This window comes from Clarias gariepinus, chromosome 21 (genome assembly GCF_024256425.1).
Source record: "Clarias gariepinus isolate MV-2021 ecotype Netherlands chromosome 21, CGAR_prim_01v2, whole genome shotgun sequence".
NCBI lineage: Eukaryota > Metazoa > Chordata > Actinopteri > Siluriformes > Clariidae > Clarias > Clarias gariepinus.
This window is the reverse complement of record NC_071120.1, coordinates 10,922,413-10,937,503: the sequence shown is the minus strand read 5'-3', so window position 1 is coordinate 10,937,503 and position 15,091 is coordinate 10,922,413. Positions and strand designations below refer to the sequence as shown.

The window sequence follows — 15,091 nt, the reverse complement described above, 5'->3', positions numbered from 1 at the left end:
AGGGCGTCATGATCTTCATGATGGTGCACGTCCACATGGTTCTGCCCAAACTGTCGATACTCTGCAAAAACTTAGTTTTAGGGTGTAAAAGCGACCTCCCTATAGTTCTGATCTTACTCCATCAGACTTTCACTTGTAAAAGCTTCACTTCTGATTTTTAATGAGGGAATAAAAAAGCTTGTTGTCAGATGGACAAAGTGTACTGAAAAGCAAGAAGATTATGTTGAAAAATAATGTACTGTATTTGCCTTCTCTAGAAGCTAATTAAATTCTACAGCCAGAGTGCGGATAATTTTTGACTCGCCCTTATATTACAGTTTTTCCATGCCAATGTATTAGAGGTTTGGGAATTTTAGTCACTTTCTTTGTGTTAAAACAATGTTTGTAAGACCAGTCCTGGACAATCCCATAAAACAAACAATGGGTTGGTTTATTAAAGGAAAATATAATCAACAGTAGACAGTAACAGTAACGTAGGACCAGTGGTTTTGCAGGCAGGGTGAAATGGATGGAGAAGAGTAAGGAGGATCAGCAAGAATGAAGAGGAAAGTTTACAGGACGGTAGTGAGACCAGCAATGTTCTACAGTCTGGAGACGAGGAAGCAGAGCTGGAGCTGGCAGAGCTTAAGAAGTACTGCGATTTGCTTTGGGAGTGACAAGAATGGACAGGATTAGGATCGAGTATATTAGAGAGTATGTGGAGGTACAGTAGGAGGTTTGGGGACAAAGTTAGAGAGGCCAGATTTAGATTGTTGGACGTGTGTGGAGTAGGGATGTAGAGACAAGCCGTCAGACAGAAGGAGAAGAGGAAGACCCAAGAGGAGGTTAATGGATGTGGTGGAGGAAGACATACAGAAGGACATGCAGAAGGAGATACAGGAGGACATACAAAGAGGTTGGAGTGACAAAGGAAAGATGAAGTGGTAGACAGAGTTGGGTGAAAACAAATGCTCCAGCCATTTCATCTTCGGAGCACCCGAAAGAAGAAGACTAGGAGACCATGCGGATTTGATTTAGCGTAGCATATCTAAACCCAGTGGTAGAGACGGCTCAATCAAACTAACACATTTTTTTATTATATGTAGTGAGTAAACTCCTGCTCTACCACGTAGTATAATAAAATGGTTAATACAACAAAGATTTCATCTGGAGTTTTTGATATCTTTTCCTTTAAATAGAATTCGGTTGATGCATCACAGCAATGTGAAGCTCTGAAGCCCTGATCATGTATGATGGGTTCCTGCAACAGCCTGAAGTGAATCCTATAACATTTCACCACTTCTGTCTTTCAGATGAGCCTGTTAGTGTGCGGTTGTGCGATACGAGCTCACCTCGATTACGCTGGGTCCAGAACGGATGGTCTCTCTCTCCAGCCTGACTTTACTGCGTACAGGTCTGAGACCTGTCCAGTCCTCCACTATGCGAGCATGCTGACGGGGGACAGAAAAAAACGTAAAAGTCTCCTGATTCATTTATTATTCAAAATGATTCAACGAGAATCGTGGTTTTAATTAAATTGAATAAACTGCTGATCTCCTGGGATTTTCACAAATAAAAAGTCATGAAACTTTACACAAAATGTAATGATCTAATTTAATAGGATCTTGTAAGCTGAAAGGCTGAAACACCTTGTTGATGACAGAGATCAAAGGTAAATGTCCAGATTGGTCCAAACTGTCCGGTTTTTGTATTTGGCAGTCATTCTTAAGAACTGGGACAAAACAAATGACAACCTTTTTATTGCATTACAGAATGTTTGCCAATAGCATCAAACATTAAAAGATGTATTTAAATTATATTTATATAAATATAAATCTATTTATTTATTTTATTATGTCTAATGGTGTTGACAAAGTCTGGACACAAATTCAGCAAATTAAAAATTAGAGTTTAAAAAAATGTAATAATTTTATTTTTAACAACCACTAATGAATTAATATGTACTTTTTTTTACCCATCACATATATTTTAATCAGTTTTTTTTTATGTGAACACTTGTTCTGGACAAGGACCTTTTCAGGTTCACTTTATGAAAATAAAACACTAATAATTTTAATAATATTGAATTTTATCAGAATATTAAAAAAATTAAGTTTATAAAATTGATTCTAATCAAAATATGAATTATTTTAGAATTTTAGAGAACACCACAATATTACGTGCTGGACGTTTTTTGTCCTAGTTCTCAAGAATGACTGATTATAACTAAAATAATCTGTCTTTACAGCTGCGTTAAGCAGAAAAGCATTTCATAAAAAAACAGAAGACCACATCAGGTTCCTCTCCTGTCAGCCAGGAACCAGAACCAGAATCTACCATGGGCACGCGATCAGAAACCGGACAATTAAAGACCGGAAAAAGACCAGGTTTATTTATTTATTATTTAATTATTGATCTTCAACTGTCTAATTTTGGTGAGTCTGTTCCCATGACAACCTCACATTTCTGTTCTTGGCTGAAAAGGAACCTCATGTAGCTCCTGCTGTTGTAGTCCGTCTTGTGCATGATGAGATGCTTTTCTGCTTACCATTTTAGTAAGGAGTGATTATATACTGTAGGTACCAACAAGGCACTTACAGAACAGATGCTCACGTAACGCTGTGTTGTTCACACCGTTACCTGTTCACTCTAGCGAGAAACTCCAGTAATTCTGGCATCAACAAGCACGTCATGGTTAAAGCCACAGAGATCACATTTGTCCATGTTTTGATGACTGATGTGACTGAAGTGCTTTACCTATATCTGGATGCTTTTATGGACTTTGATTTTGCCATGCGATTAGACAGCTTCATACAGTAAATTAACAGGTGTACAGGTATTCCTAATCAATGTATATACGAGTTTAACAGTAACGTGGGAAAAATTTCAACTGGGATTTCAGAGAGTCGAGGCTAGTGTGTCGTATACCCGAGAATGAATCTTTGGATCATGTAAAATCATTGAGAGATCATGAAAGCATTGAGAGGGTCCTTTTTGAATTAAAAAAAATATTTTTTTTTTTCAATATCAACTGGCGTTATAATTGTACATACACTACCGTTCAAAAGTTTGGGGTCACTTGCAAATTTCTTTGTTTTTGTTTAGTGATTTATTTTCTCCATTCTACAACAATACTGGGGATTTCAAAACTAAAAAATTACACATATGGAATTAGGTAATTACGTAACAAGAACAAAACAACAGTCTGTTGTTATTTTAAGACACAGAGGTCAGCCTTTCTGTAATAGTTCTTGCAAGAACAGTATTGTCAAGTGCATTTGTAAAATCCGTCAAGCACCATAATGAAACTGGCTCTCATGAAGGCCATCCCAGGAGGGCGAGACCAAAACCTACCTCTGCCTCAGAGACGAGAAGTTCATTTAGAGTTATCAGCCTGAAAAATGACCAATTAACAGCAACTTAGATTAGAGGCGTTATGAAGTCTTTACAGAGCAGAAGTAGCAGACACATCCCACAATTAACTGTTCAAAGGAGATTAATGCATTTTATGCAGCATTCCTTTACAATGTAGAAAGAAATAAAAATCAGGAACGACCATGGAGTTAGAAAATGATTACAAACTTTTAAACGGTAGTGTATATGGAGTTGACAAGTTTTTGGGAGCCTGGAATCAGGGAATGACCTGACTGGGATTAACTACTGGCTCTTTTAATGAGAACCTGATCAGGAGGCCTACTGTACTGTACGTGTGATACAATACGATGATATGATACAGAAAATGTCAAAAATGTTTTAAAAATTTTTTATTATGCAACATAAACTTTTAACAACATAAAAGTTTAGTTTAAACCATCTTCAATATGAAACATTGCTTTGTGAATTATGGTAAAAAAAAAAAAAAAAACATCCAAAATGTCTTACATGTGATTGTCAAGAGTATTACTTCATCTTTCTCTCACCTGTAAGCTGGGCTCCAGTGCACAGGCTCGCTCCCAAATGGTTTTGTGGTCGATGGAATTGTTCTGCTCACTCCAGTTCCCCACTTGAAAAAGTCCCCCAACTGTCACTAGACGACTTCTGAAGATGCAGAACAGGTTTATATTCAGATCAGTGAGGACGCGTTAAATACCAGAAAGATAACAGTTCTTTTTGTGGGGGCGAGGATAATGCAGTTCGATCAGATGTTCATCCAAACCCAACTAGTTCTGCAGAAATATTATGACGTGTGTTTGTGCCAAGAGATGTGTGAACAGCTTGGAAGATATAAATATGCATATTATTAATCAAAAACAACAAAACAGTACGCATCATGTACTTCTCATTAACCAGCAAGAACGCTCACCCTGGGATGATGTACGGTGAATTGTAAACTGCTGATGTGAACGTGTGCGTCAGAATGAAGTGTTTTAACCACGGAGCGTCCACCTAATGATGGACCGGGAAAAGCAGAAAGAACCGCATCTTTAAATCACGGTACTCAAGCCTATATATACAGTATACAGCGTATGCAGTTAGTCATGAGTAACCTCTGACCTTGATGATCTGTCCTCGGCCTGGAGTGAGCTCAGAATCAGGTTGCAGGTCGCCTGAGCGAACGCCTGAGCAGTTGACGATGACGTCTGCTCCACTCTCTGCCAGCTGCACATTACATGTGGTGGGAGAACAGAATAATATATGAACTGTTCAATAGATTTGTGATAAATGACTTAATAAAAACTTCTTCCTAGTGACTATACAAAGTATATTGAAGACTGCACATGAGTAGAGGATACTGAAAAGCATCCTATGTGATAGTGCTTGAATATAATCCCCAGCGTTACACTAGTGCCTGGATACCATCAAGGTAGAACGTTTTCTCAGTATAATGGAGTCATGATTTTGACTGCTTCATGTCTGATACGCTGGTCTCCCAGGAACTCCCTTAATGGCCCAAACATGTGGAAATGGCTTGGAGCGAGGTTAGTCCTGTACCGTGCAAGTGGTGTTGGTGAATGAGGGTGTGTACAGTTTCCACAGACAGTTCCCTAATTTCCGCGAGTTGGCGAGAATAATCAGGTGTTCCAGTCACTGAATGTTGATAAAAACGACTACAGGGGGCTTAACAAAAAGGAAAAAGGCTCACCTCTTGGAAGGAATGAATCTTTCTGTGGTGAAACTTCACGCCTCTATTTGTCAACCTGAAAAATAAAACAGAATTGCTATTTAAGTTAAGTAGGCTATTTAATTCGCTTTTAATAATGTTTTAATTATCAGAAATCTCTTATGAGTTCAGGTTGGGTCACACTGATGACACGCTGTCCTTGCTTTATACTATAATAAACAGCACTGCACAACCGCACTGCAGGTTTAACCGAGTGGATTAAACGTGAATCTCTGTGTCAACCTGGTAAACTTTTTAACAGGACAAATGTAAAAAGAGTGCTGATACAGTATAAAGCCTGAGCTCTCACCAGGTCATGAGCCAGGGCAGATAGGTCTTCCCTTCCAGCATTAAAGCCGTGTTGAACCAACCCATGCTGAGAACAACACAATATACAATCATTGCCTGCAGAAACTCAGAGAACAAACATATTAACGTATGTAATTACATCTTAAAGAATTAGTTAGGACTATAAGACTGAATTACAGAATCTGTAGAATAAAAAGAGCTGCAGTTTTACTGCTATAAATGTATATAATTACAGTCACATGGACTTGTAGGTCTGTAGGTACTGTACATGGAGATGTACAGTAGGTCTTCTACAGTTCCCTCATACTGTATGTTTCATATACTACGTCTTCTATATAGTTCCATCTTTGACTTTTTAAAGCCTTCTTTAAAATCTTCACGAAGCAATCAAGCAGCCATGGATTAAGTGAGCGACACCGAAGTGCTGCAGACCAGCCGGGTCCAACAGGCTTTGAAGAATAAAGGAGTTCATACTAACTATTGATTGATGTATAACAACTTCGTTGCATAAAATAAGTTATTCTTATTATCTTGCTTGTCATTACTTTAAATGATTAAAAATATTTTATATTTAAATATTTCACATTAACCCACCACTGTATACAGCATGTGTACACAATTATTATGCAAGTCCATATTCTAATAAAACAGCATACCCATGTCTTTTTTTTATCTAATAAAAGCTTTATCACCCTCCTTATTCACTGTGTCAGGTGACTTCATTTCTTAACTGATTGAGGGTGTGATTTAAAGAGAGGCTTAAAGTCAGGGGTGTCTAATTATCGAGCAGCTTTATGCTACGGTGAAGATGGGTCAAACACAGGTATATATATAAAAAAAAGCAAAAATACATCACTGGCCTTCAAAGGGATACAAAACATCTGAACCTGCAAAGATGAGGTTGAGTCGTGATTATGGCGCTATCAAGAGATGTATTAGTGCATAAGTCTACAGGAATGCAAAAAAAAAAAAAACCCTAAGAAAACCAGCAAATTAAAGACCTGCGTGGCCTCGGAGAGAGGAGAATTACAGCCAGGTAAAGCAGTTCACATCTGAACAGTCTCGTTTGGTTGCTTCAGCTAAAACTGGGCTCTGGATATGAGAGTAACAGAAGCTTTAGAAGAGAAAAATCTATTAAAAAATAGCTATAATTGGAAATAAATGTATTTTTACATTATTATGTACAATCATGTAGAAGGACACTGTTTGTTTTAAAATATACTGATAAATGATCATTTATTTCCCAACTGTATAATAATTAAGGTTGGAACGACAGGCATATTTAAATTAGTACCACTCGGTACAGGGCAGTTATTGCGGTGACCCCAGTGGATACAGTCTAGCTTTGACTAGTGCCGAGTGATTTTCTCTATTAATTAACATTAGATGGAACAGATGGCACTTGGCTGAGGACTTCTAGCTAAATATTCAAATATCACTTCAGCGATACGGAACAGGTTCGAAATGTCAGTTTAACAAGTTTATTTAAAATATATTTCAGCATTCTATTCAAAGAGCTAATTGGGAAGTCAAAGCGACATCACTTCTTACTTTGGCTAGTCGCAAGTTCTTTTTTTTGTCAGCAACATCAACATTTTGTTAGACAGCTAACTGCTAACTTTGTTAGGATGAGTGATGTGAAATACATTTTCTTTCTAAAAAAAAACCCAGCAGACTGTATAGTCAATGTTTTAGATTTAAGAAATGAATCTGTATGTTGATTAATCCAAATTTAATACATGTACAGTATGTACAGTCATTTAAAGGTAAGAAGTTTTAGTTTTGGCAGCCATATTGATTTGTAACAGGACCATCACCAGGAGCAAATAGTGTGGATCATGTTTTAAAAAATCCCCACATTTACATTAAAGTAGGCCGTGTGCAAGGCCCGGGTTTAATTCCTTGTTCCATGCCCAAACCCCAGCTACAGGATGCAGTGCCGGTTCCAAGCCCGGATAAAATGAGAAAGTTGGGTCAGGAAGGGCCCGCGGCATAAAAACCTGGGCCAAACCACTGAGATACCCCTGCCATATATATATTATACTTGCTATACATGCCAAATATATATTTTTTAAGAAAGAATGGTATGTGCCTTATTGTGCATTATACATAAATGATCAGGAAATTATGGCTAGTTTGCAAGTCTATAATAATTATTATTTTACATCCTGTCTTTTCTTTAATACAATTTACTGAAAATGTACCGACTGATGTCTTCAAAACCTGACCCCTCATCTGCGTACCCCTACACCCATAATAATACTTGTGCACACCTACTATCTCTCCATCCTTCTACCTGTTACATGACAGCTGTGTCACTATAATACCCATTTACCCACTGATAACCACAAAAAGGTCTCCAGGTGTTTTTATTCTGGTATCATCAACTGTTAAAATAATGCAGCTCAGTACGGTTGATTTAACTTTACCTGTATCCAGGAAACATGTCGAGCTCACGCTGGGTGAGTTCCCGAAAACCCAACACGGTGTCCTTAAACGACGGCTCCTGCAGAGGAACAGACGGCATTAAAGTCATTTTCCCGAATTCTATCCCACTTCTGAGAAACAGTGTGGTGCGTAAGTAATTGCACGGTCATACAATTTTTGTTTAAATGTAAAACTACTATTACAGTACTACTGCACTGTCACATGTGTACTACTAAAAACTGTAATGTAGTGTTTAATCCACACAGAAATCTGACCACAGAGTGTTCACATGTTAGTGTAACTGGACAGGAAACCTTAAGACCAGGCATGTCAGGTTAACACTGGATAATATTCACAAAAACAAACCCTAATGCAGTTTGGGACAAAGTCTTAAGAGGTGAGAGAAAGATTTACCCAACCTGAAGAACTGATTAACATTAACACATCAGTAAAATATAAACTATAGATTATATAGTAGAAAACTAGTGATGGGTTTCCAAGTATACGAATAGTGACGCCCCATCATTAACGCTGATACACAAGATGTGTGTCCATTTCAGAAATATTCATAAGAATATAAAATACCGTCATATGTTTCATGTTTTTTTCCCTTCATTATTACATGAATACAAGAGTTATTTTTACTAGTGATACGACCTGCATGGATTCATTGGTGCTGATTCATTTTAGTTCCAACTACAGTACACTAAGACACAGGTTTATATTAATGCACTTATTCTAATATGTTCCTGTTTCTATGGTAACCGAGACTTGTATTGCAGAGCTGCCACATGATCTAAACCTAATGTCCTCATTTATAAGATGTTATTTTATTAAGGAAAAGATTTATTTCATGAAGAAGACATTTTTAGACGTAGACTCATAAGTGTGCCAGTTCTTTATAACAGTCAGAGGAAGGTGTGTGTTTGAGTTTCGTTTACCAGGAAGGTCTTTAGGATGGATAGCGTTCCTGTTTTTTGTAAAATATCTTTTAAGTCTTATTAACTTCAAGTAAGAGGGAAAAAAAGCAAAAGCTCAGAGACAGTTTGTAGCCGCTGTAATGGAACAGAAACTCAATGTGCCTATGAACAGATTCAACGTGTGACGTTCAGTATTAATAAATCAATTCATAATTACTGGAAAACTGCTGAGACATAAAACATTGGAGGTAAATTATTAACTAGCTGTGGTAAAGGATTACAGCATCCTGTTGTTGGTTATTATCCTATGAACACACCGCCCTTCATATTTTACTTTCTACGTGTTAGGATTTTATTATTATTCTGAAATAGAAGAAATAAGAAAAGGCCTTCTACAAGTTGCTGTATTCAAACCTTTAACTAGTAACCTTACACTGAACAAACTGCTGTCAATCATAAAAAATCCATCCCACCCACTACATGATCTCAGCGGAGTTCCTTCTCCAACAGACTGTTGATCCAGGTTCGATAACACAAAGAATGTACACTGTACAATGATCCACCTCTATGTAACAGATAGTAATAGTAACTTATATACATGTTCCATTATTCACCGTCACTTCACACACACGTACACTGACAATTTGTACATTTTATTTCTTTTTCTTTTCTTTCCTTTTGATTTGACAGTTTACCTGATGCTGCTGTGATGCAATCATTTCCCTCACAGGATCAATAAAGTGTATCTATCTATTTATCCAGTGTACATGTGACTCTGCTGGACGAAATATTTTTAACCTGGCAGTAAACATGATTTTAAATGTTAATTTGTGCAACGAAACTGCTGATATAGAAGTGTCAAAGTGTGCTACATGGTTCATCCAAAGTCCAGGATATACACTGCCAGGTCCAGGAAAAAAAAAAAAAAAAAAAAAAGTTGCCACTTCAGAAGAGAAGTACCGAAAACTATTAAGGAGATTTTAAATTACTGGAAATGGGTAAAGTGGCCAACACGATATTAAAACCTGGTATCACCCAGAGATCAGTAGTTCAATTCCCGGGTGATGCTGTAGCCTCCCACAGCCGAGACCCTGATGAGAGCTGTTTGGCTGAGCCCTCTCAGAGGGGATGGATGGGAGAACCACATGATAGTCTTCGCCCCTCCCTGACTGGTAATAGCCTTGATGGGGATGGGGGGTTTGCCCTAATGACCGGTGGGAATTGGATACGTCTAAATTAGGGAGAAAATTGGGGAAAAAATTCCCAGTCTAGCTTTAACCCACTTGTTACTGAGACTCATCAGAAAAAGGCTTTAGTTTGCTGCGAAGAATAAGGATTGGACTTTGGAGCGATGAAAAAAAAAAACGTCATGTGGTCTGATGAGTTCAGATTGTCCCTATTTCTGAGTGATGGGCACACCAGGGTGAGAAGGAAAGTGCATTAAGTCATGCACTCATTATGTATCGTGTCCACTGTACCAGCCTCTGGAGGCAGTGTTGTGATCTGCAGCTCTGCAACGGTATGTGGCAATAAAATGAAGTCAGCTGATGACCTGAGTGTACTGAATGACCAAGTGGAGTTTTTTTATTCCCTGATGGCACAGACATATTCCACGGCTCAAATTGTGAAAGAGAATCATTTTCACACATGAACTGGACACCACATTGTCTGCTGTAATCAAAGCTAAAAGAGGAAAATGAAATATTGGAGTTTGCACCTTTTTTTTTTGAAGGCAGAGTTTAAAATACTTCAATGAATCAAAGCTAACATTCTTCAGCTTACATTACAGCTATCATTTCATTTAAGCATTTAAGCTGCTGAAATGAGGAATATGACCTACGCACTTAAGGTTGAATTGTATTCGTCATGCTGAGATTTATTAACATCTTCCTTATTAGAAGAACCCGCACAGAAGAAAGAGAAAGTTTTTTTTTGTTTTTTTTTACCGGGGCATGTCGGGTGCACAGATTGTAGCCAGACTCCAGGAATATTCCCATTTTAACAGATTCCGGAGAGCTGAGGAAACTCAGAAGGTAATCAAAAGTTTCTTTGTTCCATTTTCTGGAAGAGGAATGAAGACATGAGACATCAGCCTCAAAAATCACCAATTAACAAACAGCACCTCAGATTAGAGCCGTTATAAAGGATTTATAGATCAGGACACATCTCAGAATCAACTATTCAAAGGAGAGTATTGTACGGTATATCTAGCACATCATTCAAACTATATTCACGATGCCAGATCAGAATCAGAATCAAGGTTTTTTCGACATGTATGTTGACACACACAAGGAATTTGGTTGCGGCTGTTTGTAGCTCTCAGAGTACAGACTAACATAAAAACACTATACACAGTAATTACACAATATTTGGTAACAGATTAAATAAGGCGAGAGGAGTCCAGATTGTAAGGAGTAGAGTGTATCTATGGGAATTGTAAGGTAGGGCAAGTAGTCCTGTTTGCATTATATGTACTATAATAGGTAAGGCGAAAAAAAAAAGGCAAGTAGTAGTGATGTAATGTGCATGTAGGGAGTTGGGGGGGGGGGGCAATTCATGTGACTCCACAATGACTCCAAAACGTTTTGTTTTTAGTTATTTTTATTTTTTATATATATATATATATATATATATATATATATATATATATATATGCAAGAATAGTTATAATAATAGTGTGACACCTGCAGGAAACCTCAAATGCATATTATATATATATGGGTGTCACACTATTATTATACCTATTCTTGCATTCAGCAAATTATTTGCCACATTTGTTTAAAATTGTATAATCATGATACTCATGATCATAATAAAATCTGCAACTGGGCATCATGTTAATATCATATCGGGTGGCCTCTACTAGATGTATAACCGAATATCACAGTAAATAGCACTGAAGCAGTGTAGGAATGTGTTTTCACATAGTGTATATTTGACCAAAAATCTTTAAAAACAAAAAACAAACAAAAAAAAAACATCCTGATAGAAGATAGACTAAATACATGATTAAATACTTACATGATGAAATAATTACATAATTAAAATAATTGCATTCAATTTCTTTAAAAGGTTGTGTTTTCCATCCAGAATAAAAAAAATTAAAAAAAACTTTTTTTTTTATCATATCATCTGGAGTGTGAAGCCAAGCCATGCCAAATATATTTGAAGACCTGCTTAATTTCTAAATAGATAATTAAATACCTAGCTAAAGGGGTAGCTGTGTATCTGCCCCCCAGTGATAGCATTTGACACAAATCTAATCATCTCTGCCCTTACGTTTCCTGGACGTTGCCCTTATCATAGAGGTAAGGCTGCCACAGTCCTGCTGCTCCGTCACTGGTGGTCAGAGGGCTAAAGATGTCTGCGTAGACATCAATAATCAAGGGACTGACTTTGTCATGGTAATGCTCGTAAATGCTCTGGGCTGTAGAGAGGCCGATGACCCCTGCTCCGATGATCGCTACTCGCATGGCTGCAAAAAGAGAATATTACACAAACATTACAATCATACTATAAAAAGTGAAGTGGTTTTGAAAAAATAAAGTTTGTCATGCCCCAAAGGGATCTACAGCATGCACATGGTGCAATAGAGCACTAAAGTGATGCACAGACACTTCTTGTCCTGAAAATAACAATCCAGACTGAATCTGGCCAATGGTACAGACTGAATTCATAGAACAGCTTCCACGTAAGGGTATACTGTACAACACATGTCAGCTTGCTCAATTCCCCCCTATCGTTTCAATGGGCCATACGCACAAGACAGCTGAGGCTGAGGGTGCCAAATCTCTCTATCCATTTGGAACAAGCAGATCTGCTTAGTGAGAAAACTTCTATTGATTGTTAGCCGTAGAAATCAAGGTCTTGCCAACTGTGGCAGCACCAGAAGGAAGACTACTCGGAGCTACATGATTACATTCTGTACAGCGAGGGGGAATCAGTGGTAAAGAGTCTACATTTTAGATCACACCTCTGTCAAAGATGGAAATAATTTTTTGGGTTACAGGAATGATTTTGTTGAAAAGGTTGGAGACCTGATATCAGAATTGTGGTTTGCATTCCAGTGACAGTGTCATCAGGATGCAATAATATGTCACTGTTGAATGTTTTAAGCTCTAAAGTGTTTCGGGTCTATTCTTCATGGTTGGAGGACAGGGTAGACAGGACGACCTTTGTCTCTCTAGTCTTTTACTTGGCACAGGGAAGATGAGACGCACTTACTGTACCTGCTGTATAAACAGGTTATTAATGTAGGATTAAGTGTGCAAACAAACTATAAAACTGTAATGCTAAATAACCCAAAACCTACGATATTCACAATGCATGAATTTAGACATTATGAACTATAACTGCATAGATAGATAGGAATAAGTTTCAGACTGGTACTGTTCAAGAGATAATCAGTAATCAGGGAGACTGATAATGTTTAGCCTTCAGCACTAGTTTCTCACTAAAGGACATTCACGCTGTAACTATAGAATAACATCTGTTCAACTTCTGTTCCGTACCTTAACTAAATAAGTTAATAATACACAAAAACATCAGATGGCCAGTCACAAGTTGCTAAGAGTTTAAACAGTGGTGGTGTTTTTTGGGGGATGATACCAGAAAAGTCAACGGCTCTTAGTCATTATTATTTTTTTTTTTAAATATTTTAATGCATGACAATTTCCAAATGCCCTTAACGTACAGTAGATTTTTTTTTTTATGAAAGAAAAACAGGAGGCAATGATTCCTGTATTTACTGTTACTCTGTTGGATGGACTTTGGTCTGTTGTGCTTTTACTGTATTACGTATAAAAGCGCAGTATGACCATCATCAAGCATTATATTGTTAGAACTCAAACAAATCCAAACTGTCTGTTACTAGGCTGTAATAATTGTCCATAGTGGATATAGTTTACTTTTTAAAACGTTAATGTCAGCTCTACATATAAAATGTAAACATAATTACTTAATATATTTTATTTGCATTGTTATGGGCTGCCTGAAGGACTTGATTTTTGACTCAATAGTTTCAGTGGAAAGCTTTTTGTTTGTTAAGCCACGCAGTGACCTTTGCATCATTTAAGCATAAAACACAGAACACACCTAATTTCAGGCATGAACCAGTAAGAAACAGGTGCAGATGATGACAGGCCGGTGATTAGTATACTGGTGATGCTGAATGATGAGTGTTTGGAACAGACGAGAGGGGGAATGAGGTTGCTGTTATATAAACAACCAACTTTTAAAATCTATCTTAAGGAACTTTGCATTCTGTCACAGGAAAACTTTTGTTCCAATTTCCTGTTTATATTAATATGAAGAAATGAAAAGCTCAAAAATGTGGCACAGTCCTGTAGGTCAAAAGTTTGGTCACACCTTCTTATTCCATGATCTTTCCTAAGTTTTATTTCTTTCTACACTGTAAAACAACACTGAACGCGTCCAAAATATGCAATAATCCCCTTTGAACAGCTGATATTGAGATTATCTGCTATTTATGACGGCTCTAATCTGAATCTAATCTCTAATCTTAATTGGTCATTTCTGAAACTGGTGACTCTAAATGAACCTCTCCTCTGCAGCAGAGGTAAGATTTGGTCCTGCTTTCCCGGGAAGGTCTTCATCACGGGGCTGGATGGGTTTTGGAAATGCACTTAACAATACGGTTCTTGTAAGAACTGCTCCAGATCACCTGGCCTTTGCATCTTAAAATAACAACTGACTTAATTAAATAAATTACCCAATATTATAATTTCATAGTTTTGAAAAATACAGTTTTGTTCTAGAATTTAGAAAATAAATCACTAGACAAACAAACAAACAAACAAACAAACAAAAACACTGAATTAGAAGGTGTGTCCAAACTTCTGGCTGTTTTTTATATTAATAATTGGTGTACATATTATCTGTCACATGTCACGTGCACTTTCATTTTAGTTTAGTTTAATTTTACAGTTACTGCTGTAGAACAAACAAACAAACAAATAACCAAACAAAAAGCATGCAAGTCTTCCCTGCTGGTTAGTGTGTTCTGGACAACACAGGTGTTGGGACTGACACCTTTACACACGTCATGCATATACTTTATGCTAGTTATTGCACAACAGTGTAATCCCGACATTAATTAACACTATCTGATAGAACTTTAATCAGAGGTTAGTTGTTGTTGTTTTCTTACTTTACTCTGCCATTCTCTTCAATTTAAAAGTTTAGATTTGAGCTTTAACCCCTAAAGGATGTTTCCTCAAGCAGGTAAGAGACACTGAGATCTGCGTTTAAAGACTACAGGACTGTACTTACCTTCAGTTTGCTCGCGTCGTGTTTGTGCTTCACTCAGAGAACAAACAGCAGCAGCAGCAGCAGC

The 15,091-nt window shown here is 37.3% G+C and overlaps 1 protein-coding gene across 1 annotated transcript in view; it reads right to left on the bottom strand.

Moving 5' to 3' along the window:
• Positions 1–15,091, bottom strand: part of LOC128509398 (D-amino-acid oxidase-like) — a 16,525-nt gene extending 1,434 nt beyond the window's left edge. The window contains exons 1-10 of the mRNA XM_053481125.1: positions 15,028–15,091; positions 12,016–12,211; positions 10,683–10,797; positions 7,819–7,895; positions 5,391–5,456; positions 5,063–5,117; positions 4,474–4,578; positions 4,283–4,365; positions 3,900–4,017; positions 1,332–1,430 (exon numbers count right to left, since the gene is read on the bottom strand). Coding sequence (XP_053337100.1) covers positions 1,332–1,430; positions 3,900–4,017; positions 4,283–4,365; positions 4,474–4,578; positions 5,063–5,117; positions 5,391–5,456; positions 7,819–7,895; positions 10,683–10,797; positions 12,016–12,209 — 912 coding nt within the window. The 5' untranslated portion in view covers positions 12,210–12,211; positions 15,028–15,091. The remainder of the gene's footprint in view (positions 1–1,331; positions 1,431–3,899; positions 4,018–4,282; positions 4,366–4,473; positions 4,579–5,062; positions 5,118–5,390; positions 5,457–7,818; positions 7,896–10,682; positions 10,798–12,015; positions 12,212–15,027) is intronic.